We start from the raw sequence: 26,566 nt of genomic DNA on the forward strand, positions 1-26,566 counted from the left end.
GGTGGTATTATGCTGTGGGCTTTAATTAGCGCATTTCGGGTAGCCTATCCTACATCTGGGCAATAATTATTGAACAAATTGCAGTCTACATGCCATGACAAATATTACCAGTAGTAGGCTACTGACCGAACATGGATATAGATCGTTTACAAGTTATGGTAATGTTATTCTGGCGTGAACATTGCGCTTTCATCACGTTAGCACCCTATGATTACAGCTCGTTATGTCTCGTCAAAATGATTACAGCTCGTTACGTCTCGTCAAAATTCATTGATGAAGGAAGGTTCGCTTTATCCCAGAGAACCATACTCGTTTCACTTAGGCTAGACTAAAACATAAGAGAAGAACTTGGCACTAACCATGTAGTCGTGTTTTCTATAGCATATTCGTTAACCTGTCGTTCTTTGAACTCTTTAAAAATGTTGGGATATGTCTGGGAGGTGTTTTGCCAAGTTCCATGCGTAGCCTACTGCTTTTAAACGACTTTGTGTACCTGATGGCTTGCCTTAATTCGCGATGTATCCGAAATAGTTGCAGATTTCACTGCACCTTTTGTTTTATCCACAAGGCCTAGAACTGTCGGCAAAGAACTATGACGTTGGCTGCGCACTCACTCACTCAGAGCTGCCTGCTTGACACGCCCACTTGCCTAGATGCGTGAAAGGAGCAGTGAGAACAGCAGTTTACACAGACACAGAACGTTATTATTTTAATAAAGTATCGATTCTAAAAACGTCTGAAATCGTATTGTTTTTTGCGTGAAGGCATCGCGATACCTTTTTAGTATCGATACACCGTGCAACACTAGTAGAGACTCAAAACAACACACCAACCACAAGTTCCAACCAATAGATGAGGCAGCAGCTGATTTGAAGGTGAGTAGTATCCATAAAGCTCAATAATGACTTCAGGCTAAAGGCATGAAGCACAAAGAAACTGCAAAACTACAAATGGTCAATCCTTGTCCATGTAGGGACTGCAATGTTATCTTATATTTATGTGATTTTCGTATTCTGTAAGATGAGCTACAAAGACTGCTCTGTCCCACAGGAAGTTTATCTTGCACCAGCAGGTGGTGTTTTTTTCTTTCCTATGTGATAATTGGCTAGTGACCATATCCTTAACTGTACAGAGTATGATAAAAAAAGTGAAATTTATTGGGACATAAAGATAATGAATGTAGGTCAATGCACTGTGGTTCTCTCTCTCTCTCTCTCTCAAACACACACATGACATAATGTGTTTGTGTAATGAGAAATGTATCACAAATAAATATTTTTTTTTATTTCAGGAGGACCTTAAGAGTAAACTACAATTCACACAGAGGAAGTTGAAGGTATTTGAAGAAGCAACACTCAACTGTTACAAAACAGCAAAGCACATGAAGGTGAAAGCAGGTTCAGATATTATTAAAATGTCAAATGACAGTAAAACTATGCAACAATATTACCTAATGATATAAGCTTTTATTAGGCATGCAATTAGTTATGGTGTCATCTTCAGATTCATTTGTATGGTATATCTTTCCTATCAACCATCCAGGGCACTATGTACTGTGTGCCAGGTAGGACAGGGGACACCAGTTAGCATGTTAGCACACTTCCAATCCAGTGTGAATTTAGACCAAAAAAATGAAAGTGCTGCTTTAAACCTCACACACAACAAGCAATTCCAGATGCAACACACTGAAAGAAGCAGATAAAGGATAGATAGATAGATAGATAGATAGATAGATACTTTATTGATCCCCAGGGGAAATTCAAGGTCTTAGTAACATACAGACAACACACACACATTCACTAACAGCAGAAAAGGTAGTTAAAAGTATATAATATAAAAACACAACTAAGCAATACGGACAGTAGAAGATAAAGAATATACTAAATATACTAAAATACAAATGATGCTAACTAACACTTAATCTAAATCAATTCTAAAAACAGTATCCACATAGTGGTGATTAATCAATCTAGAGGCACTTGCAATGACTGAGGTAGGGACTGAGCCTGTGATTCTCTGTGCATAGTAAGGTAAGGTGCTCTGTGTGAGTGAGTGTTATGGTGATAGTGCAATGGTGATAGTGGTCATGGTGATAGTGCAAATGAATAAGTCCAACAACAGATGATTGTTTCAAGTGTTTGTCACTGAAATAGCATTCAGTATGTGGGAAATTCCATGGAAAATTAAGTTTTTTGTAACATCCATAACGCCAATAAAATGTCATGGTATGGTATGATGTGAATGATTACATGAAATTTGAGCATTTGCTATTTTTGGCTGAAGAATGTACATAAGAAAAAATGCACAAATAATGAATTTTATCATTCACATCATACAAATGCCAAGGCATTTCACTGGCATTATGGATGTGACAAAAAGTCAATTTTCCATGGAATTGCCCATGTAGATAGTTGTAGTTAGTGAATTATGAGCAACTAGGTAAGGGATAATGGACGACACGGTGGTCTGTTCACAGAAGTTAATGCACTGTCGAGGTTGTAAAACGGCCCCGACGCGAAGCGGAGGGCCGTTTAAACCTCGTAGTGCATTAACTTCTGTGAACAGACCACCGTGGAGTCCATTATCCCGCTTATTCCACTGTTGCCACTTGCGTTGTGTTCATTTCCTGTTGCAATTTAAACGTTTTAATCGCCAAAACTGTCTTGTTTGTAGAACTACTTTCTTCCGACACATATCAACTAATTTCTCAACTTGCAGGACAAACTGCCGTTACTAGTTCTAAATGGATGGTTGCTACGGCCAAAGGCCAGTCGTTAGTTTCTAAATTGATGGTTGCTACGGCCAAAGGCCAGTCGTTAGTTCTATCTCTCCCGTTGTCAAGCGGGCATAGGCCAAGATTCTAAAAGGAAAAGGCTACACTGTCAATGTCAAAATAGCTCATTTAACTCTGTTGCAATGTGACAGTTGTTTATGATACACTACCTTGCCCACCAAAATACTAAAAACAGACATGCACTATAGGCTACAATACTATTCAATTGGGAACAATTGAACTGCACGTTCCCATTGATAGTGAAATTGGACATCGAGAAAGGCAACTCAATGGACTGTGCTGGCTTAGAAGTCACGTCCACACTCCTTTGGCTTCGGTCGTCATTGGTTGGTCCTGCTGCGGGGCAGCTCCCAGACAGAATCGTGCTCCAGCGTTTTCTGTCAGCTGTGGATGGTGCCCAGTAACTCTTTAGGCTGGTCTCACACCTATGTCCAGTGACTGACATTATCTGTCTGCTCTCCAGGCCAGCCTCAGACAGCATCTGGACTGCGGTGCTCCGCACTGAATGGTTTGTGTAGCGCCTTGACAGCCCTAATGCCTCACTCATGCGTGGAAGTAGGAGGCCGAGGTAATTTGCTCCCATTGGCTCACGGGAGTACCAGGCCTCTTTTCTGTTTAAAATGTCCTGCGCACAACGCAGGGGGGGCAGGTAGAATGCCTTGGAGTCAGGTGGGCATTTAGACAGATATTTTTTGAAGCTGGCAACTGGACAAAGTGGGTTACCTGGCTGCGCAAACATGAAGCCCCTGAACATCTGCTTTTGTGGGTCCGTCGCTGTCCCAAGCAGTGCTCCTCTTTGTGTTTTCTTCGTGTTTCTTGCTTTCAATTTCGTCCAACTCATCAGTAGTGATAGTCTTATGCCTCTTGTTCGCAATAACAGCTGGTGATGTAGGCCAACTTTTCCTTTTCAATGGTTTTTCTATGTGCCATCCCAGTTGCCCAGTGGCCCAGTTGTCGAAACTGCCATAGTCTCCGTAGACATTAAAAGTTATTGAAGACAAATCGCACATTGTAGCAGTTCGTCGGTGCTTGTTGGTTTAGGCTGATACAATGTTTCAAATTAACGGTAACTTTCACTGCATTCGATCGAACTCTGCAAATTAATACAAGTGTGATACGGCCAAAAAATGGATCTACTTCATAGGTGTGCAGATAACATACGGTTAATTGTCGTTCTAAATTACGTAGGACAATGGGAAATTCAACCAAGCAGTGGAATAAGGGATAATAAACTGTTCTGTTATTTAAGGCTCAAGTCCAAAGCGCAGAGAGGCAGATCAAGGAGGAGTTTGAGAAGCTTTACCAGTTTCTACGAGATGAAGAGGCAGCCAGGATAGCTGCACTGAAGGAGGAAGAGGAGCAGAAGAGTCAGATGATGAAGGAGAAGATTGAGAAGATGAGCAGAGAGATCTCATCTCTTTCAGACACAGTCAGAGCCATACAGGAGATTGGGGATGGTGATATCACATTTTTACAGGTAGGGCAACATTCTCCTGTGTAGCCTCTTTTGCATTGCAAGACAAAATGCACTTGAGTTGTAGGCTAATCACAGGTATGTGTTTGTGCAAACATGAACTTCTCGTTTTATCAAACGGTCTCCTACAGTTTTACTCTCAAGTTTAGTATGAAAGCATCTGCTAATAACTATAGCAAACTGGTTTTGTTTTATTTTTCGAGTTCTTATTATTCTTGAGTTTCATGCACTCTAATGTGCAAAAGTCGGTATGGACACCTCATTTTGTTGCAACGAGGATAGGCCAGATGGTGCTGATGAGGCTACTGGTGTCATTAGCACCAAATACAGACCACTCTTAGGCTGTATCCACTGAAGAAATACAGGCCTGTCTCCAGTACAATTTCTGCCTCTCCCTCAAAAAAGCCCATCTTCTGCAGAATAAGTAAAGGCCCTGGCCTCTATATCCGTAGATAAACATGAATGATTAAATAATGGCAGCTATCTCTGTGTGTGCGGTTGGAAACAACCTTTGAGTAATTTCATACACACAACCAGACTGAGAAGACAGACAGACAGCATTAAAGCAACACAATGCAGTCTGTCCAGTGCGTTGAAAATTCACGAAAGGGGAATTCCCAGATTCCCAGGTTTCTTTATCACGATAAAATTGTTTGGTGGTGGTGGGGTAGTGGTTAAGGACTTGACCTAGCATGCCAAGCTTCCACCGTTGAGCAAGGCACTTAATCCCAAGTTGCTCTCGGGGCCATGGTCCTTGTAATATAATTGACAAATGTTAGCCGCTATAGTCGGATAGAAGTGTCTACTAAATGAATAAATGTAAATGTTGGGTAAGTAAAGCTGGCTCGCGTGAAGCAATAGTCATATTGCAATGTGTACTAATATTACTGATTAATTCATTCATTCATTCATTTTATGAATGAATGTTTTTTTCCAGAACTACAAGAGCATAGTGGAAAGTGTATGAAACTATGTTTTAAGTTCTCAAGCTTCATTTGTTATGTGTGTGATGTGCCCCTGTCACCCCCACCCACAACCACCACACACACACACACACACACACACACTAGAGGGTGACACGGGAATCAATTTTCACTCCCGTCCCATCCCGAGCCCACACAAATACTCCTGTCATATCCCGATCACGTGACTGCCCCCCCAAATAAATCCTGTCCTGCAAAATCCCAAGAGAAAGGCTCCCGAATCCCGTCCCCCTCCCGTTTCGTTCCCTATGTTGTCTAAAGCATTGTTTCCCAAAGGGTGGGTCGTAGGATATTTTATTTGGGTCGCCAGCATAGTGACAATTTATGTTGTGTAATAGGCCTAGCTTATACTTTATATAGCTTAGGAACTCCTTCTGTGCACATTTAGAACACCGCCAGAACGTGGATATCACTCGCAAAATGAAACAATATTTCTGTCGGGCGCCTACCATGGACCTCACAGTTGCAAAATGCAAGGGACATGAATCAGTTTATATTTGCATGAACAATAACGGATATCAGCTCTTCAACATGGCCCTATTAAAATCTAGAAAGTATCATTTTAAATCGTAAAAAAAAAACCGAATTGTCGTCAACAATAGGCTAAAGCAGACATCCATAGACCGGACATGAGGTTTATTTGCGTCAATTGTAGATAGGCCTCTTTAAAGTTAATAGCAGTCTCCTCACAATCCATCTTATTTAGAAAGGCTATAATTTACATGGACATGTAAACGCTATTTCCTCTTTCCAATCTTGCTTTCCGAACTTCACTAGCCTACAGTAAAGCTGCATTGCCATTTAGAACTATTAGCTAGTTTCCCATAACAACCACCCAAGATAGGCTAGTCGAGGTGACGAGGGTTATTAAGATCGACTTTGAACACAGTGAGCTATACAACTTGACAATTACACTGTATCATAGTGTTAATGTGTTGAGTAAAGCTACACATGTTTAGATTGATTTTGTTACCATGTGTGTTTATTCCTGCCGTTACAAAAAATAGCATTTCAGATAACGTTAGCGATTAGGTCATGTTGATATGGCAATAGGAAACACCTTCAGTTTTGGGTGTAGCCTAGTCGCTGACGCTGATTGATTGGCTTGTGAACAGGGCAGCTGCTTTGTATTGCTCTGATAGGCTACTCTGCGGCTAGCAGTAGCCAATCAACAAACGTATTGTGAGTTGTAAGTGGTTCTTTTTTCTAGAAATGCCCTGCAATCTCTGGGTGCACTCACTGCATGTTTTATTTTAATCTCCGGCTCCGTTCCCTTCCCACCCACTCCCGTTGATTTCTGCCCGTCCCGTCCCTATCACGTTACCAACAGTGAAATTGACACCCGTACCGCAGGACTCCCGCGGGGGGAGTGTACCTATGTTCCCTGGGTCCTATGTTCCCCGCTATTTGTATGGGACCGTTTCTACAAAAAGGGTCCTATGTTCCCCGCCTTGTATCTGACCATGGAAATTGCATGGGATATGCTTGCGAGTGCACATTTCGTGCACAAATGGTAGCAAAGTGTATTTTTCTGTCAATGTTGTTGGCGTAGCACACCAGGTAGACCTACACATACGCGCACGGTGCAATATTGACACAAGCCAGAAGGGCGATTTTCCTAACTTCCACGTTGAGTATAGCAGAGTAAAAGAATAGATGAAGAACATTTTTTATAACATAGGCCTACAATGGTTTTACTTGTGTTGTGCTTCTTTACTGAATATAACGAGTTCAAAGTTAACATTCTAGGTAACTTCGCATTGTCCGCTTCAGCACTAAATTGAGGACAGCAACACACACGAGCTGCACCTCTCACAGAAGAAACGCGCTACAACTACATACCTTTTTAAGTTGATATTTAATTGGTTTGTTTTGTTCATTTTTCCGTTCGCTGGCACGCTGCAGGGGGGACTGCACGTTACTCCGAAGCCCCTTTGGTCTGACTCGTCAATAATCCAAAAATGTCCCTTTGGGTCTACAGCCCAGTATAGTTTGATATCTCTTTAAAATTAATCCCATTCTTCCGACAGCTCAACCAAAGGCTATTTTAGATCACCTCCTTCACCTCTTGTACAGTAAGAATCAACAATGACATGCCAAGTGCAAAGACAATGACAAGCTTGGGACTGAACTCGTGACTGTGGTAGTTAACAAACTAGATCAGTGGTTCTCAAACTTTTTCTTTCATTCCCCACTTTGATGGGGCATTCTCGAGCCCCACCTGTCCCTCATCGCTCTAAGAAAGTGGTAGGTCAAGCTTAAAATTGTCAAATTTATTGAAATAATGACAAGTTCTAAATATATCCTCTTCAACAAAGTTAAAATCAGCTGGTGCTACAGATATAATAATAAATAAATACATAACACACATATTTCTGTTTTCCAGCAACATATTAGGAAGCATAGGCCATTTTACAGCATTGTACAATATATTCAATGAAATGCCAACATGCTGCATTAAGTGGATCCATAATCCAGTCATACTGAGCACTGCTGGTTGGGAAATATTTTTGAAATAAACTTTGCAGGGATGTGATGTAGGCCTACTGTTTAATACATGGGATCACAAGAGTGCCTCCCAATCAGACGTTTCAGCGATTTCGCTCAGAAATCTCAAAGGCATAATACTGTCGGGATCGAGGCGCCTGTCCCATACTCAAGTTTTTTTGGTGAATGCAGTAATCTTATTTGCTAGGTAAGGTAGGTGCTTGTCTTTGCCTTGTAACTGGACATTTAACTCAAATGTATCGCTAAGATATATCAAATATATCGCTAAGATAGGCCAGCTTCGTCAAGAAATGTTCACTAGTGAACGTGCTTGCAGATTCAAACATGCACTCTTCCTCCAAGAAGAGGCGACTCGGAGCTCAAACACGCGCGACAGCACTTTACCTCGGGAAAGCCACCTTGCCTCGCTGTGAAACAGTACAGCCTTTTGGTCAGCTACCATCTCTTTGCAAAGTGTGGAGAATAGACGCGCTTTTAAGGGCCGGGTCTTGATGAAATTCACCACTCTCACGCCACTGTCTTTTCAAGCAGCTACTGTTACAATTAAATAAATTAAACGTGACTATATCACACTTGACTGCGCCTCTGTGCAAAGAACTTCAGTTCGCTGCGCCCTCTCTCCTTCCCTCATCACAAACAAAGTGTGGACACGGAGCAACAACAACCCGCGCCTTGCCGTGCGGCTGCAGTCTACTTGGAAGGGTCAAAAAAGGGTCCTATGTTCCCCAGTAGCGGGGAACATAGGACCCGGGGAACATAGGGATGACCCCCTCGCGGGAATACTGTGACCCGCGGGAGTCCCAAAAAATTGTCACCCTCTAACACACACACACCGCATCAATGTCCAAATCTATTAATATTAATTTTATGAATGAATGTTTTTTTCCAGAACTACAAGAGCATAGTGGAAAGGTAAGTGAACTGCCTCCTGTTTCTCTCTGTCTCTCTCCTCTCTGTGTTCTGAACCCAAACCCACAGCAGCACTGACTCCTGAATGTCATTCCAGAGCCCAGTGCACACTGCAGGATCCAGAGAGGGTTTCAGGAGCTCTGATCAATGTGGCAAAGCACCTTGGCAACCTGAAGTTCAGAGTTTGGGAGAAGATGAAGGACTTAATTCAATATAGTACAGATATCTCTGTCATACACAGCCAATCATATACACACAGGCACACACAAACACAAAGTGTTTGCCTAAAATAGATACAAAATTGGTTGATTTAATGCTATATGATAAAGTCAGTTGACATGAGAGATGACCAGTAGATCGAAATGCATTTTTAAACGTGTGTGTTCTTTCTCTCTGCAGCCCCTGTGATTCTGGATCCCAACACTGCAAACGCGCATCTCATCCTGTCTGTGGATCTGACCAGTGCAAGATACAGTGATGAGAGACAGCAGCTTCCTGATAACCCAGAGAGATTTCATTTGGCTGCCAGTGTGCTGGGCTCTGAGGGCTTTAACTCAGGGACTCACTGCTGGGATGTGGAGGTTGGGCAGAACACACTATGGGCTGTGGGCGTGATGACAGAGTCTGCCCAGATTAAGGGAGATGTAGCCTCCAGGAGTGGACTGTGGTATATTTGGTTCAGTAATGGTCAATATGGAGCACGGTCTCCATCGCAGTCCCACACACCTTACTTTTCCCAAAGAGGGCTTTTTGGCAATAAAATGGCCCCTCACACCCTTCCCCAAAAGTCACGTCCCCTTGGTACAACTCTCGGGGATGTTATTGGGGTAAAGCATACAGGAGTTGTAGAATGTTCTGCACCAGACCGAGAGACTCCCTTAAGTGTGCATGGGAGACCCCAGAGGATCAGAGTGCAGCTGAACTGGGACAGAGGACAGCTGTCGTTCTCTGACCCTGATAATAACACACACCTACACACCTTCACACACACTTTCACTGAGAGAGTGTTTCCATATTTTGAGTGTCCGAGCTCCAAGATTGTGCCACTGAATGTCTCTGTAGTATTGGAAAAGTTGGAGACACGACAGACAGCCCTCAGCTTTGGTACACTTCATCGTTTGTGCTGATTTGTGCCATTATACACATTTATGTAATACACATTTGTGCAGTTCTATGTTTTAAGTTCTCAAGCTTCATTTGTTATATGTTTGATGTGCCCCTGTCACCCCCACCCACAACCACCACCACACACACACACCGCATCAATGTCCAAATCTCACCAAAAAGGTCTCAGTTGATTGTGCTCTGTTTTGCTGATTTGCACCATTAAAATAACCATTTTGCTGTCATGGCTTTTAAGTTATCAAATTGTATTTTATTATACAGTACATGTGACGCCACCCCCCCCCCCCCATCAGCTGTGCATGTCTAAGGGTCTCACTGTACCTAAGGGTAGCATATACTGTACTGATACTGTAGACTTTATGCCTTTAATTTGATAGGACAGTGGAGAATGACAGGAAGCGAGTGGGAGAGAGAGTCGGGGTGGGATCCGGAATCGAACCCGGGTTGCCAGCATATGGTGCAGGTGCCCCAGCCAGTTGCGCCACGGCTGGGGCCGACTATATTTCCTTTTAATTTGAATCTAAATCAGGACATATCTTCTTGCAACGAGGAGTTCTTTCCACACAAGAGTCTGGTGTTCACATACCAGTGCTGTAGAGGCTGCCTACATAGCTGCACTAATAGAGGTTTGTCAGCGCTATCTGGATTTTGAATTCTCAAAGTTTCATCTAGCTCACCTGTCACATCCCTAGACATCTCTGCTCGTCGACTCACATCACTATTCCAGCTGACATTTAGGACGCGCCACCTATCTGCGCTCTGGCATAGCAGAGGCTACTTTCGCTTTCTATGAGAATGCGAGAATGACAGAGGCAGGAGAACCGCGTTAGTTCGTTTTTTTGTAGGCTACAGCAAGACGCATTTTCCCGTTGGGAATCTATAATGCTACCATGTCCTCGACGGAAATAAGTTGACGGATATTTGTCAAAGCAAGGGATAACTTTAATCCCTGAAAATTATTTTTATTTTTTGGAAGGGGCATCTCAGTCAAAGAGGACAGACAGGCAGTTGCCCGGGTAACTTTAGCCCTGCCCTGTGCACGTCCCTGGTGCTACAAGTAGGCTAATCACACCACGTATAGAGATGTCCCTGTCCGTGTGTGGGTGACAGAATCGCTTACATTTGCCGTCTGGCATAGGTGGAAGGATGGGTTGGTGCTGAGGGCGCATATCACTTTTTACCAAACTGTCCCTCAAGTTAGCTGCACGTTTAAACACCAATTGGGGTTTAGTTGGAAAAACTTTCTTGAGCGCAAAGTCCGACTCAATAATAATTTGCCAGTGTTTGTCCCCCCCCCATAGGTTTACATTTATTCATTTGGCAGACACGTTTATAATTAATTATATTAATTATTAGGTAGTAATGGTAGTAGGCCTAGCTAGGCTATTATTATTATTAGGCCTATTATCATTATATCATCATTATTATTATTATCATAATTATTATTACTATTATTATTATTACTATTATTATTATTAGCCTCTGTTATAATCTTTGTCAAAACTTTGTATTTTGTCAATGTGAGATGTGGGCCTGCTTTTCTTTGCAGAGATCTTTAATTCTTGGCTCAATTTTAGATAAACATAGCCTCAGGTCATCCTCGATCTGTGCACGGTTGCGATATTTAGTTTTGAGCGCAGTCAGTTTTGAAAAACCTGCCTCACACAGGTATGTCGATGCAAAAGGAAGGAGAATTTGTAAGGCTATTGTAATGGAACCGAGCGGAAGTTACCATTAACGAATGTGGGTGTGGCCAAAGAAGCAGAGGCAGTAGTGAAGATGGACAGTAGTTTATTAATCGGCTTGGATCGAACAACCAAGCAGAAGAGTCCATAGAAAAATGCACAGAAAAAGGTTAATAATAATCTTCCAAAATTGTGATATTGAACCAGTATGAAAAATCTGCTTTAGCATCTAATCTTGCGATATTGAACCAGTATGAAAAATCTGCTTTAGCTTCTAATCAAAATACAGCGGCATTGTAACAGAGTCATAGTACTAACAGTACATCACATAGGCCAGACAAGACTAACATCAGACTAGACAGAGGGGAACATATACCTGGCGGCCAGCACCATTTAACATAGACAGGTAAACGCTAAACAATCAATTAACACACAATAGACAAGACACACCCTGGGCCACAAGCATAAATATCATTTGTCACTACCAGAATGAGCTAAATACATTGTTAAATAATAAACTTGGTTACATGTGGAAAGACTAATCATCGATCGGCTTGATCAGGACCGTCTCGAAATCCCCCACAACAAATGAACATAATGGAACGGTCCAATACCATCCGTAAACAATAAACAGTCCATGGGATCCAGTCGGCCCTCCTTTGCCACCGGACCTTCAGAAGCCGGAACGAGAGGACGACGCCATGAACGCAAATCGGTAGCTATAGGTTGACAAACATCCATACTTATGCGTCTAATTCAGACAAACAATAAATGTGCCACCATTGCTAATAGCTCCGTGCTGTGTCGTTTCTTACTCATCTTAAAAGTGCTAGCCACATAGCAATGGCCCATGTACGAGTGTATGTGTTGTGTGTGTGTGTGCACAAATATCAGCTGATGTGTAGAGGACGAGAGCTGACAGTTCACCAGTCATGTGCGGTCGTAGCTAGACCGTCACAGCTATGTCGGAGAGTTGGGGGTATTCCTGCATCACTTCTACCCAGAAGGATGCAAGAGGACAGGTGGTGAAGAGGTGCTTTAACCTACTGTCACTCTTCAGCTCAATAAGCTGTTCCTGCATTTGCAGCGACAGCTCATTTGCTGTGCAGATAAATGGATCCCGAACCCACAAAAATGAGCGGTAGTCCTCCTTGAAATAGGATGCAAACTGGTTCATCAGCGCAGACAGGTGATCTGCAGCTGATTGGAGGAGAGAGGAGAAATCAGTGCCACGTGCATCACTGATGAACTCAGCAAGGCTCGGGAACATTTCACAGTTATCGTTATTGATGCGGTCATGCCAGAGGGCAAGTTTTTGAACGAACGCATCCACTCTGTCTGCAAGGAGCAAGATATTCGAATCTCGGCCTTGCAAGGACAGGTTCAAGCTATTCAGTCGCTCAAATATATCGACCAAATACGACAGAGAAGCTAACCACTGAGTGTCGTCAAGGTGCTTCGCCAGTTCTGATTTCATTTCAGTTAAAAACAATTTGACCTCTTCGCGCAGCTCATACAAGCGCTGTAACACTCTCCCTCTGGAAAGCCAGCGCACCTCTGTGTGCAACAGGAGTTGGTCATGCCCCGAGCCCATCTCTTGACAGAGGACACCGAACAATCGTGAGTTCAACGGACGGGACTTAATTAAATTTATGATCTGAACTGCTTGATGGAGGACAGACTCAAAGGGCTTTGGCATTTTTTTTGCAGCAAGTGCCTCACGATGGATCATACAGTGAGTCCATCTGGCAAAAAATTCAGTGGTTTGTCTTTTATTTCAGAGTGCTTGGTCTCCAAATGTCTCTTTAATTTGCATTGTTTCATGCTGTCATTAGCTAGCACCTCCGCACAAATAACACACTGTGGACGTGGTTCTAATGTGCCAGTTACAGAAAAACCAAACTGCAAATAACTCTCGTCATATTTGTGGAGCTTAGCCTTTTTAGGAGCTGGTGCATCAGTTGGTTTATCTTTTTTTTGTCGAACAAGGAATTTGTCTATTCTGTTTTGATGAAGTGAATTCAAAATGAATAAAGTTCTAAATATTAAGGTGTGTGTATTGTGTATATTAATTTAATGAACAAATTACAGAGGCTATTCCTTGTTGTAATGCTAGCTCGAAGACGATGGAATGAATGAATGAATGAATGAATGAATGCATGCAAGCAGACAATCCAGGGACAAACTCCGTTGAAATGAGTGGATCGGTAAGGTATTGGATAGATGTGTGTTGCAATACGGTGTGGTTGAATCCTAATGAAGCGTAAGAATAGACGAGTATTAAAGTAAGTACAGTAGGAAGGGAAAAGGTAAGGGTACAAGCAGTAAAAAGGGAAAGAAGGCAAGCCAGAAAAATAGGCTAGCTAGCCTACTGCAGTTGCAGCGGCAAGAAAGGCACGCTTAGCAGGAAGAGAAAGAGGCAAGTCTATTAAATTTGAAAGTAAAATTGAAAACAGAAATATGTCTTTACAAAGACAAAGCAATTTACTAAAATGGAACACTGAGATAGCCTTTAAAAAGGCTGTTGTGGTCAACTTGAAAACTGTCAAAATGAACGTGATCAAAGTATGTGTGGTATCTGCGCCTTAAAGGGAAACTTGGCAGGATTTCCCCCTCTGCTGGAGAAATTGTGCATTATGCTATTTCAAACTGTGGGAAAAGGTAACGATAAAGCACATGGATTTGTTTACAAGCTAGCGAACGGTTAGCATAAGTTTGGCAGAACTATGTGGATGTTACAAGGTAAGAAACACGATTTAAAACAAGTTTCTTGTTTCTCACTTCTCTTTTCGGGACGGTAGTCTCAATGTTGCAAGGTTGGTTTTCAGCCTCGGGACGCTAGGCGCAGCGGGGAAAATCACCATTTTCACGGGAACAGGTAATTTAACCATCCAAATGATTTCTAAACGGGTTTATTACGTTGAAATAGTTGCCAAGTTCCCCTTTAAGGTCATCGTTGACATTTCAAATGAATTGTAGTTTCTAATTGGTTGGCGTGAAACGGAATGTGTTTGTGATTTGTTGGTGCAGCTGTAGCCCAGCCCCTTCCGTATTTTTTTTTTAGCCCCATGAGCAGCCAGTGACTGGTCCGTGACACGCCCCCCCTTGGGATGTGTTCGCGCCCCCCAGTTTGAGAACCACTGCTCTAGACCAGCGGTCCCCAACCACCGGGCATTCCTAACCAGGCCGTAGCCTACGACATGAGTTTAAAAAAAAAATGCATGCAAACTAAACTAAATTTAATTCGCAATAATGTCACGTTTTTACATGGCATAGGTCTACATGCAGTTGTTTGATTGCACGCATGTTTGCATTTTGCAAGGTCTATTTTCTTACGTCTGTCTGTCCCGCCTTCAACACTTTTACATATTGCCTTCAGCGCTGCGCAGCCTCAGATCAGCTCACTTCACTTGATCAGTTCTTGGCGAACGGTAGTGTCACACGAAGTTAGCTAAACTGCTAGAATGAGCAACAAAAAACAAGCATCTTTAGCAGGTCACTGGCCAGAGTGTTTGAGTTGCGAGAGCCGCTGCAGAGATTTCTTACAGAAAAAAAAACACCGTTAGCTGCATATTTTAGTGATGAGGACTGGGTGTCAAAACTCGCTTACCTGTGTGACATATTCGGGTTGCTTAATGACCTCAACCTGTCACTCCAGGGGAGAATGACGACTGTCTTTAAACTGGCAGATAAAGTCGCTGCATTTAAAGCCAAGCTTGATTTGTGGGGACGACGAGTGGACCGGGATGTATTTGATATGTTCCAAACAGTAGTGGGGGTTTTGGGAGAGACTGAGGCAGGGCCCTTTCTCTCGCAGCTGGTGCGCGATCACCTTGTTGCGCTTTCAAATGAGTTTGAGCGTTACTTCCCACGGCAAACCAATGAGTGGGTCCGCAACCCATTTGTCAATATCCCGAATAGTCCTAACTTGTCAGCGCAAGAGGAAGAGCAGTTGATCGAAATTGCAAATGACGGTGGTCTTAAGAGTGTGTATAAGGAAACCTCTCTGGCGGGTTTTTGGATCAAAACCAAAGCAGAATATCCCAAGATAGCCGTAAAAGCGCTGAAAACGTTTCCCACCACGTATCTATGCGAGGCCGGGTTTTCGGCAATGACTGCAACTAAGACCAAATTGCGCAATCGACTGGACAATTCAAACACACTGAGGGTGTCACTGTCTTCCATCACCCCCATATGGAAGCTTCTTGTTGCAGGGAAACAAGCAGGGCTCCAACTGATTATATTTGTAATGCACGTTTAGTTCCCATGTTTTGTTCCCATATTTTGTTAAGCATGTTTACACTTATAGATGTAGCTTCAAGTTGTTCAATATTCATAGTTCATATTGTTCAATTTTCACTTCTTTAAGTTCACATTTTTCACAAGAGATCGTTACCTTCCCTGTTCATACATAACTGGAGCTAGTTCTTTTCAAGTAATGCATGCACAACACATATGGAACATGGAACCCCCCTGCCGGTCTGTGAAAAAAAAATAGGAATCAAACCGGTCCATGGTACATAAAAGGTGGGGGACCCCTGCTCTAGACAATCTTCCTTGACCTGACGAGCCAGACCCACATTAAAATGTAGGGTCTGGGCACTCACCGTTCGCAGTGCTCAGTCCGAGGGGCGGGATAATCGGTTGTCTTTCAAATTCCCTTTGCATGCAATAGAGCATCACAGTCCCGCCCCTCCTCCGAGAGAGCTTAGTTTCCGGAAGTAAATTTCCCATTCATTTCTCCCATTGACGTTTTGGAAAAATCCATATCTAAAGAGTTTTAAAGCATGTCTTAGGCTAATCAGCTACGGCGTAACTCATAAGCATACAACATATCATTTCGAGTGAAAAAACGAAGAGAAAGTCCAAAAAAAGTCAAAGGTACAAGACTCTGTACATATTTTTATTTCCGAGCGAAAGAACTACTCATCCCATATTAATAATATATAAGCAATGCACGAACCATCGCAAAATGCCATTAGAACCATTTCTAACCGGCGACAGCACGCAAACCCTTTCCTCCAAACAGTGATTTTTATATGTGCAGTTAATAGCAGTTATTTCAGGAGTAATCATGGAAATAATAGTGTTTTGGTATTGAATGTTATATTTACCATTGTGTATTTTATATCGTGTGTGTGTGAAAGTGGTTAACATTAGCAACATTGTGCAGTGCTTCGTATCTGACTGCCATCCTGATGCATGGACCGGTGCATGGTCTGTTCTTGGACCACCATATTCAGTTTATTAACTTGCTGTGAATTATTACACAAAATGTTCATTAAATGTACGAAGAAGTATTTCTAGGTTAATGATTGATGATATGACTCGTACAGTATGAAGGCTACAGTAGCCTAGCTAATGTTAACTAGCATTACCAACCTCCCTGCAAAACTCACCACACAACTTTGTAGGTCTTGTCCCTCATGCTGGCCCTTACAAAACCCACAAGCTGACCCTCGGACACACAACAGTCAATAATGTGACCCGATTTAAAGTGGTTTTCACCCCTTTGGACACTCTTGATTTCGTCCTTGAAAATTGTATTGTATTTCGTATTGAAAATATTCAGGGGGGCATGGACGGTTTGCTAACCATTTTACTGCAGTGTCTAGCCGGTGGTAGCATCCAGCTTGTGCCATCAGCTAGCTAGCTAGTTCAAAAGTTAAGTACTTAATCAGGATATACAGGGCTTTTTATGCCTCGACTAAGTTGATGTTTCCTATAACAACAATTCATGTTCATAGAAACAACAAGGTCACTAAAACATAATATATTTCATACCTGTGTTGCAGCATGTAGGCTAATGTTAGCAGCATTATAATGACATTCTAATGTCTGAAAGGCTAATGATTAGCCTTTCAGCTACCTGAAAAGTTAAGTGTTTAAACTAGCATTTACAGTGTTCTATTTGATGGTGTTTTGGCCCTGACTAAGTTCGTGTGATATATAAACCACAATCCTTGTTGATACAAGTACCAATGTTTGTCTAGAAAGTTTTTATTCACATTAAGATTTTCGCCATATAGGCAGTAAAAGACTCTGCCATCTTTGTCAATAATTTTCGCTGAGTAAGTTTCAAACTATGATCTTAACGGCCTTTCCACCAATCAGAGGCATCACTGTGGGATTGTGGGATTGTTCAGGATTGTGGGTAATGAAGTACTTATCCAAGACATCGTGATTAAAAGACATTTATCTCAAAACAAGGTTAGTGCCCCTTGAATTTTCGCCCTCTATATAAGCATAAACAATCGCTTAGTACAGCCATAGCTGGTTTTAAGTCTACCATGTATGGTTACGTTTTTATGGCTTATACCCCAATTGTCAATGGAGAAACTGTATTGAATTCCTACTTCCGGAATCGGCTGTGGGCGGGACTGTGATGCTCTATAGGACAGCGCTATGAGTCTCATGCGTTTTCCCACTGGAGCTAGTTAGCTAGTTCAAACTTCTGCCAACTTAAAAAAAGCTTAACTCGTGTCAAACTGTTCGCCAACAGCAACATCTATCTTTGTTTTCAAGTAGCAGGGAATTCAAGCCAAACCGTTGCAACTCTGCCATCAATCATTATGTTAAGCCCACCTAACGACTCTATACACGATTTGATTGGCCTGATAGAAGTTAAATTTTTTGAGCTCACAAGCCAACGGAGAGTTGCTAGACTAGGACTGTGTCTCAAATCGCGTACTTCTGCACTTACAATACCTAATTTGGGTGACACTGAAAATTCCAACGACACGAAGTGCGCTGCAAGTACCCGGATGGTGTACTCATAACGGTCAAAAGGCTGAGTGTGCAACGCTGGACACTTTTCGCCCTCAACGGTAGCCATCTTGGCTACGAAGCGGAAGGGGAGGAACTATCAACCCAATTCAAACTTGCGATAATGGCTGCTGATATCGGGAGTAATTTGCTGGAAGCGGTGGTGGAGCAGGACCTTACAGGTCCATACAGATGTAAGTTATAATATGACATTTAATGCAAATGATCTATATTGCTGTTTTACACGCAGTACTATTATATTGTTGCCCGATATACGCCATAACTATATTTAGTTAAATCAGCGATTGGTTTTAACTCGGTACAGTGAACGAACTCGCAAAAGCTAGCTAGGAAGCATGATCAAAATGGTCATATTTAAGATGTTTGAAGTGTTGCATGTCTATATTTAGAGGTTATTGTTCGTCCGTCTGTAATTTAATGACCTGTAGCGCGAGTGTAGGTAGGTCAGAGTTTTTCAAAGTGGGAAACGAGGTAGGCTGATGTGAACGCGATAACGCGAATGCTGGCAGTCACGTAAAAACATATAAAAGAGCCCGTTAATGGCAGTCTTTACTGTACATTGGTGATATTATTATAGATTTGAGAGTTCGTTGTCGGTATATTTTGTTCTTAGGGACGGACGAGGACACCAGGGCCCTCATACTAGGGCGTGGTTGCCAATGTCTCCCTGTTTACAAGAAGACGAAACACAGCCATCAATGGATACGAGTAAGTAAACAAAAATAAGTCATTAAATCAACTATAGTAAGCATACGTTTATGAACTATTAGTAAGTATGACCTACATCATTGGAAACTTAACCTTTTTAAGCCACAAACTATTTTATGAAAGTGTAACTATTCATTTACATTATATTATTAACTTTTTTCTGCATTTGCTATGTCCACATTTGTTTTCTTTAGAAACTTCATTTCTGAGAAAAGGCTGGGAGGGAAGGTGACCCCAGCCTTCTGCAAAAAGAAGTGTGAGAACTTGAAATAAAAGCTCAAGGTTAGTTGATTATTAGTTTCACATGTCACTTGTCACTTTGCCTGTGAGGTAAGACGTCACAAAATATGTTGAGTTGTGAATTATATAGTTTGCAATAAGTTTTCATAAAAAGGACTAATTTGATGTAATTAATAACGTCCATTTTTAGTCAATATGGCTGCGGTGAAAACAACTCTATACCTACTAGACTGTCTGATAATGCCACCTCCTGACAACATTGCGTGTTTTTTTTTGTTATCCTGTCATTTAATAACAGGATCTGAAGTGCCCCAAAACTGGAGTCAGCACAGAGGGGGGTGAGGCCACTGCCACTTCTTGGAAGTGGTACACATTGATGGATGAGGCAATTGGGGGCAGGCTGTCAGTGACACCGCCTGTCCTCATTGCCTCATCCACCCGGGATGTGGCAGTGGCTTCACCCCCCTCTGTGGTGACCCCTGAACAGGCCAGTACCTCCATGACATCCACCCCAAAGAGGCGGAGGGTGGATGTCATGGAGATTTTTGCAGACATGGAGGAAGGAGGAACAGTTGGAGGCGGTGCTGCTAGACATGCAGAGAGAAGAAAAGGAGAGGGAGGAGGCCAGGCTCAGAGAGGCCAGGGAGGCTGCAGAAAGGGAGGAGAGGAGGATGCAGCTGATGATGGAGAGGGAGGCTAGCAAACCGACTGTGACTGGTTGTAATTAAATAAATAAATAAATGCTATAATTAGGAAAACGTTACGCAGCATTCTTTCTGTTTTTGTTACTCTACATCTTAAAGGGGAACTTGGCAACTATTTCAACGTAATAAACCCTTTTAGAAATCATTATGATGGTTAAATTACCTGTTCCGGTGAAAATGGTGACTTTCCCCGCTGCGCCTAGCGTCCCCAGGCGGAAAACCAACCTTGCAACATTGAGACTACCGTCCCGGAAAGAGAAGTGAGAAACAAGAAACTCGTTTTAAATCGTGTTTCTTACCTTGTAACATCCACATAGTTTTGCCAAACTTATGCTAACCGTTCACGAGCTTGTAAACAAATCCATGTGCTTTATCGTTACCTTTTCCCACAGTTTGAAATAGCATAATGCACAATTTCTCCTGCCAAGTTTCCCTTTAAGACAATATCAAGTGAATATCAAGTGAATGTCTACACACACGCATACACACAAGTTATTCTAATTAGCCATATTATTTATTCAATTAAATACAGTCGTGGTCAGGATTGTAAGAACGAGCTGCCATCCTGTTTCTCTCCTCTGCTCCACAGACGGCACCTGGAGGTACTGGCTGGTCTCCTGCTGCACCCTCCCGGTTGACCTCTGGCTCATCTGGCTCCAGCAGGTCCCCATGGCTTAGGCAGATGTTATGGAGGATCGTGCAGCAGGTGATGACCTCCGGTACGAACTTCACGTCCACCTCCAGGGTCTTCTGAAAAATGGACCTCCATCTGGTCTTCATGATCCCGAAGGACCTCTCCACAACACACCTCGCATCTGTCAGGTGGCTGTTGAAGCGAGCCTGGAGGTGACAGGTGGCTGTTGAAGCGAGCCTGGAGGTGGTTGCGGACAGGCTGCCTGTACGGGGTCATGAGGCGGATTGGGTGGCTCAGGCAGGGGTAGCCACCATCCCCGATGATGCAGTACCCAGGTGGAGGATAGGCTTGGGCATAGTACACAGGGCTATTCTTCAGGACCCTGGCGTCGTGTACTGACCCAGGATAACCAACAAACACATCCACAAATTTGGCAGTGTGATCGCAGATGGCCTGCAGCTGGATTGAATAGAACAGCTTACGGTTGAAATAGCAGGCTGCATCATCAGATGGTGGCTTCACCTGTACGTGGCAGCCATCAATGCTTCCAACCACCCGGTTGAAGGCTGCCGAACCTGCCATACGGGCAAAGCCTGCCCCTATGCGAGGGAGTTCTCCCTCTGTAGGGTGCCGGACGACCTGACTCAGCAGCTGCAAGATTCTCCCGCTGGTCTTGTGGACAAGCCGGTGAACCATGGGGCGGGGGATGGCAAATGCCCTGCACACCACATGGTAAGAGGTACCACAGGCCAACCAGAATAGAAAGACCAGGGTCTCAATAACTGGCCCCCAGCCATGGTCAGAAGTGGTGCCCAGGACTCCCAATAGGGCGTGGAAGGTCGCTCTAGAGAGCCGAAAGTCGACCTTGAGGTCACTCTCCCCATCAAAATACATTGCCAGCACAGGCACTGTATTGTTTAGACGGCAATGCTTTGTAGAACTATGAGGCTGCTGTGTGTGGGGGGCGGGGGGAGAAAAGAGACAGACATTCATTTTTCAATAAAATTCTATTTGTTATTATCAATGTGTGATTTCCTTTTTTCATGTCATGAATACTATCTAGACCCCATTTACACGAGCATGTGTATTTTTATAAACGAAGACATTTCCCTACGTTTGAGCCTTTCATTTAGACGCAAACGGAGAATTCGCCCCGTAAAACGGTTATCCAAAAAAACTCCGGCCAAAGTGTTTTTTTTGGAAAACTCCGTTTATGTGTTTGGTTCTAAACTGTGGTAAACGGAGTTTTGGGCAGCCAAATATGCGACCAATGTTTACATTTACATGTTCTCACGTGCGACTTTTCAGGGTTCTGATTGGTTAATGTGAGCTTGAGGCTATCGTTAGACTGCCACTGTGGTTTGGCGTGCTCATGACAGCATGTATGTACACGGGTTCGTTTAAAAAAAAAAAAAACGGTCTCGTGTACATGCAGTTTTATTTGCAAACGTAGATGGCCAGATATTAGTTTAGGAAAATACCCTGCTTCGTGTAAACGTAGTCCTATACTTAGTGATGCACGATATATCGGCCGCCGATATAATATCGGCCGATATGGTCATTTTTTTACACATCGGTATCGGTCCGATGTCAAAATAGGGCCGATGTGAACAGGCCGATAATCATTCCTGTGTATTTGACGTGTGTGTAGCGATCCAAGCGTGTTATCTGTCTACACTGAATCCGTTAAATATGCCCTTATTGCATCATATTTCTTATTTAAAATAGCAGGGCAACAAGACTGACAGAAAGAAGACACTGGGCATCTGACAAAAGTTCTTTCAAAACGTTGCGTTGTATCGCGCTGCTCGCGTTGCTTGCAGTCAAGTTGATGGCTGGCTTGCATGTCATGTCAAGCCTAGCACTACAGCTCTCGCGGTAGGCTAAATATAACTGTCAGGCAGAATGTAGATATATGGTTGTAGCCTAATAGGAATTTAATAGGGCTGTAACGATATGCGATTCAAAACTGAAATCGCAACACTCATATCCACAAACCTGTGTCGCGGTGTGAAAAGGCAGAACCAACACACCCTTTCTAGTGTCTAGCAGTGCTTTGCAGCTTACGCGGCCGCATAAACAACACACATCTCCCGCTTTAGGCCTACTTGGCGGTAGCCTACGTTGCTTTCATTGTAGACTTTACCAAACAGTATAAACCCCCTGTTAACCTTTCCTGCTTTGTTTCAGACCGTAGTCAGAAACGCAGGGGAGATTCGTTATTCGAGGGCCGATGTTATAAGATAGAATAACGTCGGTGTCACGGTCCCATTTCTGATGAGCAAAATACACGAGCTGAACTTTATGGAGTTTTATTTCGGACAGTAACACCGCTCACACTGTGTACAGACTCCAACTTGAACTTCCACACTCTCTGCTCCAGTCGCATACATACACTTCCTCACTCTATCTCCCTCCTTCCCAGCTTCCCACACACACACACACACACACACACACACAGAGCTCTCTTAAAGGAGCCGCAACACCATTTTACTACACCCTTCTCTTTGCCCCGCTCTCTCTCGCTCACTCAATGGACACGCGCGACTCGGCCAACGCAATCCAAATAAAACATTACAATCGTGAAAGCAAGGACTCATAGAAGACGACTAGCTAAATTACTATTAAATCTGCTTAGCAACATTAGCATGCTGCACATATTTGTTTAAAACTCTTGGTTTCATGTTGACTGATCATCTCAATACCAATGTTTCCCAAAAGTGCCTGTACCAAGGAGAACAAGTATTACCTTTAAACTTAAACACACATGGGGAAACTGAACAGTCAAATCAGTAGACTATGATAAGCTAGCCAACTATGCTACTATGCTACTTTGTTTACAATATTTCCAGGCTTCAACCACACAGCTGAATTAAAGAGGGACAGTTGTAATATAGGCCTATAGTGTGCCATACCTATAGGCTAATCTGCATAAAGTGCTGTCATAAATATCAGACATTCAGTATTCTCTCTTTTTATATCAGGATATAAAATAATACAGATATATTCTATTATATTGTAATCCTCTGGTGTTCTAAGGTAGGCTTTTGAAACGTTATTTTAAAAAATGCATTTTGGAAAATAGCTCTTTATTTGATTATCATAAGAATGTGTTTTCTATACAGATATATCGACATCGGTAAATATCGGTATCGGCCATAACAGCAAAATTAATATCGGTTATCGGTATCGGCCACAATTTTCACATCGGTGCATCACTACCTATACTAATAACATGCTGCTGTATCTTTGGTGCATACATTATTGTATTTTAAAAATGATGTTTGTATATGAAACTAGTATATCCATTCATAGAAGATAATGCTGCATAACTTTATAATCTGTTTATCTTGTACACTGCATTACTACAAGCAATATCAGTTCATATTATCAGTTGGTATATTAATGTAATGAAATATTTGTGTTTTTAATTGATGATCAAGTTAAAGCAGACAACTATGGATTCTGATACTTTAAAAGTAAGCTAGAAGTAAGACTGCTGTGTATTGCTGCATAACATTAGTCTAATGTAGGAATACAATACAAATACCATAAAAAAGCAATAGATGCATCCAGTGGCGCCGCCAGGCGTAATCCTGTATGCACTGTGCGTACAATTTTTTCACGGCTTTATTTGTGAAATCATTCAATATTAGCCTACAACAATAAAACACACTTGTGTGACAACTAGCCTATATTTATTGACTCATGTGCAATATGAATATTGGCATTATTCCGAATAAAACCAGAATATGGTGTGCAAACCATAGACTATAAAATTATGAAAACGTAGCATTAACATGATAACGATTGGCCTGTGGCAGTTTTCGGGCGTGGCTTTGGATGGGTCAATTCTGGCGCTTAAAAACAACGTTCTATTCATTCAATGAATAGCCTAAATCATCATGAAAAGAAAACAACAGCAGATTAATATTTTTCAGGCATTTAACAACGTTAAAAGACGTACTGTTAGCAGTGATGCTGACACTGACAGCAGTGAGAGATTGTCCTCTACTGTCACTAATAGCAGCAGGGATACTGGAAGATCACCAGTCCTCTGCTGCATCTCTAAAGCTAACAATTCAGACTGGTTTAAAATAAATGAATTGTCGACACAGGCACAGCAGCCAAAGCGAACGGTAGGCCTATGTGACAGGTGACAGTGGAGCGGACAGCTACACGAGCCTGGGCAGTGTGTCTTCTTCTAGTGAAGATGTGGGTGAATCCCCCTTGGTCCCTAGTATTGATGTGACCTCCGAAGCTAGCCTGCTACATTCTCCTGCTTCGCATATTGGTGATGACTGCCTAGCAGTCCTATCTACACTGCAATCATCCGTGGTGTTTATAGATGATATCGGCAGTGTTAAAGCTGATGAACTGAAAAGGACATCTGATTCTGTGAAGCTTAAAGTATTACAGTCACGTTTCAAACCCCCTAGAGGTTGGACAGCTCCAAGTAGAAATATTTGTGGGAAGCAACGGAAGATGCCAGAGGAGTTTTTCGACGAGGGCCTTTACCCCACTCTGCGTTATAGCCAGAGTGTTGATGGCGTTTTTTGTGTTTCATGTATGATTTTCTCATCTGAGGGCGTGGTTTTGACAACAAAGGCTCTTACTGACTGGAGCAATGCCAAAAAAAATTTTTTGAGACACTTGGGAACAGCAGCACATACAAGTGCCCAACTACGCGCAGCTGAGTTTGTCAACATTGCCTCGGGGAGGAGCCAGTCAATCTGCTCCAGGCTGGATCACTCACACCAACAAGCACTAAAGCGGAATAGGTATGGACTCAAAGCCATCATCGATCTTGTGGCCACTTGCGGACATCAGAACATACCTACTCGTGGCCAGTCCAAAACTAACATTGGCAGAATGATTGATGCTGGACTTGAACCAAAGATCCTTAGATCAAAGCTCGCTCCTCTAACCACTGTGCTACAGCACAGCTACTGAAACTGCAATATTTTTTAACACTTAAAGCCTCGGTTGCTAGGTTACGATAAACAAACTCAGAGATCGTAATTCTTGATTCTTCTTGCTTAGCCTACAAACTGACGGTTTTATGCGTTCACTAAACAAAGATTATGGAAATAAACACCACTTTTTCATCAAAAGCCTTGTTGTAAAAGGCATAGCTTCTAACTTGTTAGATTTACGACCTAAGTTCGCTAGCTCTGTGCCTGCCGACCAGCTCTGTTCCAGAATCTCTGCTGCCGACCCTGGTCGAGAGATGTGACGCAGGACGTCCCCTGATTGGCTAGTCAGTAGGCGATGCAATGTGTTGATTGGCTCTGCAGAAACTGTCAAGACAGTGCCAAAATTCGTGTCTGTAAAAAAGTTTTGTAGCTTCGTAGATCCAGTGGACAAATGTTTTTCACAAGTGCACAAAATATTTCTGCAGGTACGCATTTTTTTCGCACACAGACAAATTAATTCCAGTTACAAAACGGTTCTTCACAAGTGCACAAAATATTTCTGCAGGTACGCATTTTGTTTGCACACAGACAAATTAATTCCACAGTTACAAAACGGTTCTTCACAAGTGCACAAAATATTTCTGCAGGTACGCATTTTTTTTGCACACAGACAAATTAATTCCACAGTTACAAAACGGTTCTACACTTGTGCAAATCATATTGGGCACACAATCTTTATGTCGTTGTTCGGACTCCATATTATTACTGTTTCTAAATGTTGCGCTACATGTAGTTTACCCTCTTTCCAGGGAAATTCTAGAGATTATTACATCACAGGCTCAGTCCCTGCCTCAGTCATTTCAAGCGCCTCTTGATTGATTAATCACCACTATGTGGATACTGTTTTTAGAATTGATTTAGATTAAGTGTTAGTTAGTATAATTTGTATTTTAGTATATTTAGTATATTCTTTATCTTCTACGGTCCTTATTGCTTAGTTGTGTTTTTATATTATATACTTTAAATTACTTTTTCTGCTGTTAGTGAATGTGTGTGTGTTGTCTGTATGCTACTGAGACCTTGAATTTCCCCTGGGGATC

At 42.5% G+C, this 26,566-nt stretch overlaps 1 protein-coding gene across 1 annotated transcript; it reads left to right on the forward strand.

Moving 5' to 3' along the window:
* The first annotated feature begins 429 nt into the window (after positions 1-429).
* Positions 430-9,920, forward strand: LOC143100919 (zinc-binding protein A33-like). The gene is made up of 7 exons (XM_076264512.1): positions 430-461; positions 785-875; positions 1,292-1,387; positions 4,044-4,271; positions 8,649-8,671; positions 8,766-8,884; positions 9,068-9,920. Exons 1-7 carry the CDS (start codon positions 430-432, stop codon positions 9,793-9,795), a joined length of 1,317 nt encoding a protein of 438 aa, XP_076120627.1. The 3' UTR covers positions 9,796-9,920.
* The last annotated feature ends 16,646 nt before the right edge of the window (positions 9,921-26,566 follow it).

The sequence above is a fragment of the Alosa pseudoharengus genome, unplaced genomic scaffold (genome assembly GCF_046254945.1).
Source record: "Alosa pseudoharengus isolate Yale_2024_CS ecotype anadromous, Long Island Sound unplaced genomic scaffold, YU_APseudo_1.1 YU_APseudo_1.1_scf_3, whole genome shotgun sequence".
Classification (NCBI taxonomy): domain Eukaryota; kingdom Metazoa; phylum Chordata; class Actinopteri; order Clupeiformes; family Clupeidae; genus Alosa; species Alosa pseudoharengus.

Bases quoted from the DNA above. Each gene is read 5' to 3' on its own strand.
- LOC143100919 (XM_076264512.1), top strand. From the start codon at position 430: ATGTCTGGGAGGTGTTTTGCCAAGTTCCATGC. The intron at 1,388-4,043 runs GTGAAAGCAGGT...CTGTTATTTAAG, and splicing joins AAACAGCAAAGCACATGAAG to GCTCAAGTCCAAAGCGCAGA. The intron at 8,672-8,765 runs GTAAGTGAACTG...ATGTCATTCCAG, and splicing joins TACAAGAGCATAGTGGAAAG to AGCCCAGTGCACACTGCAGG.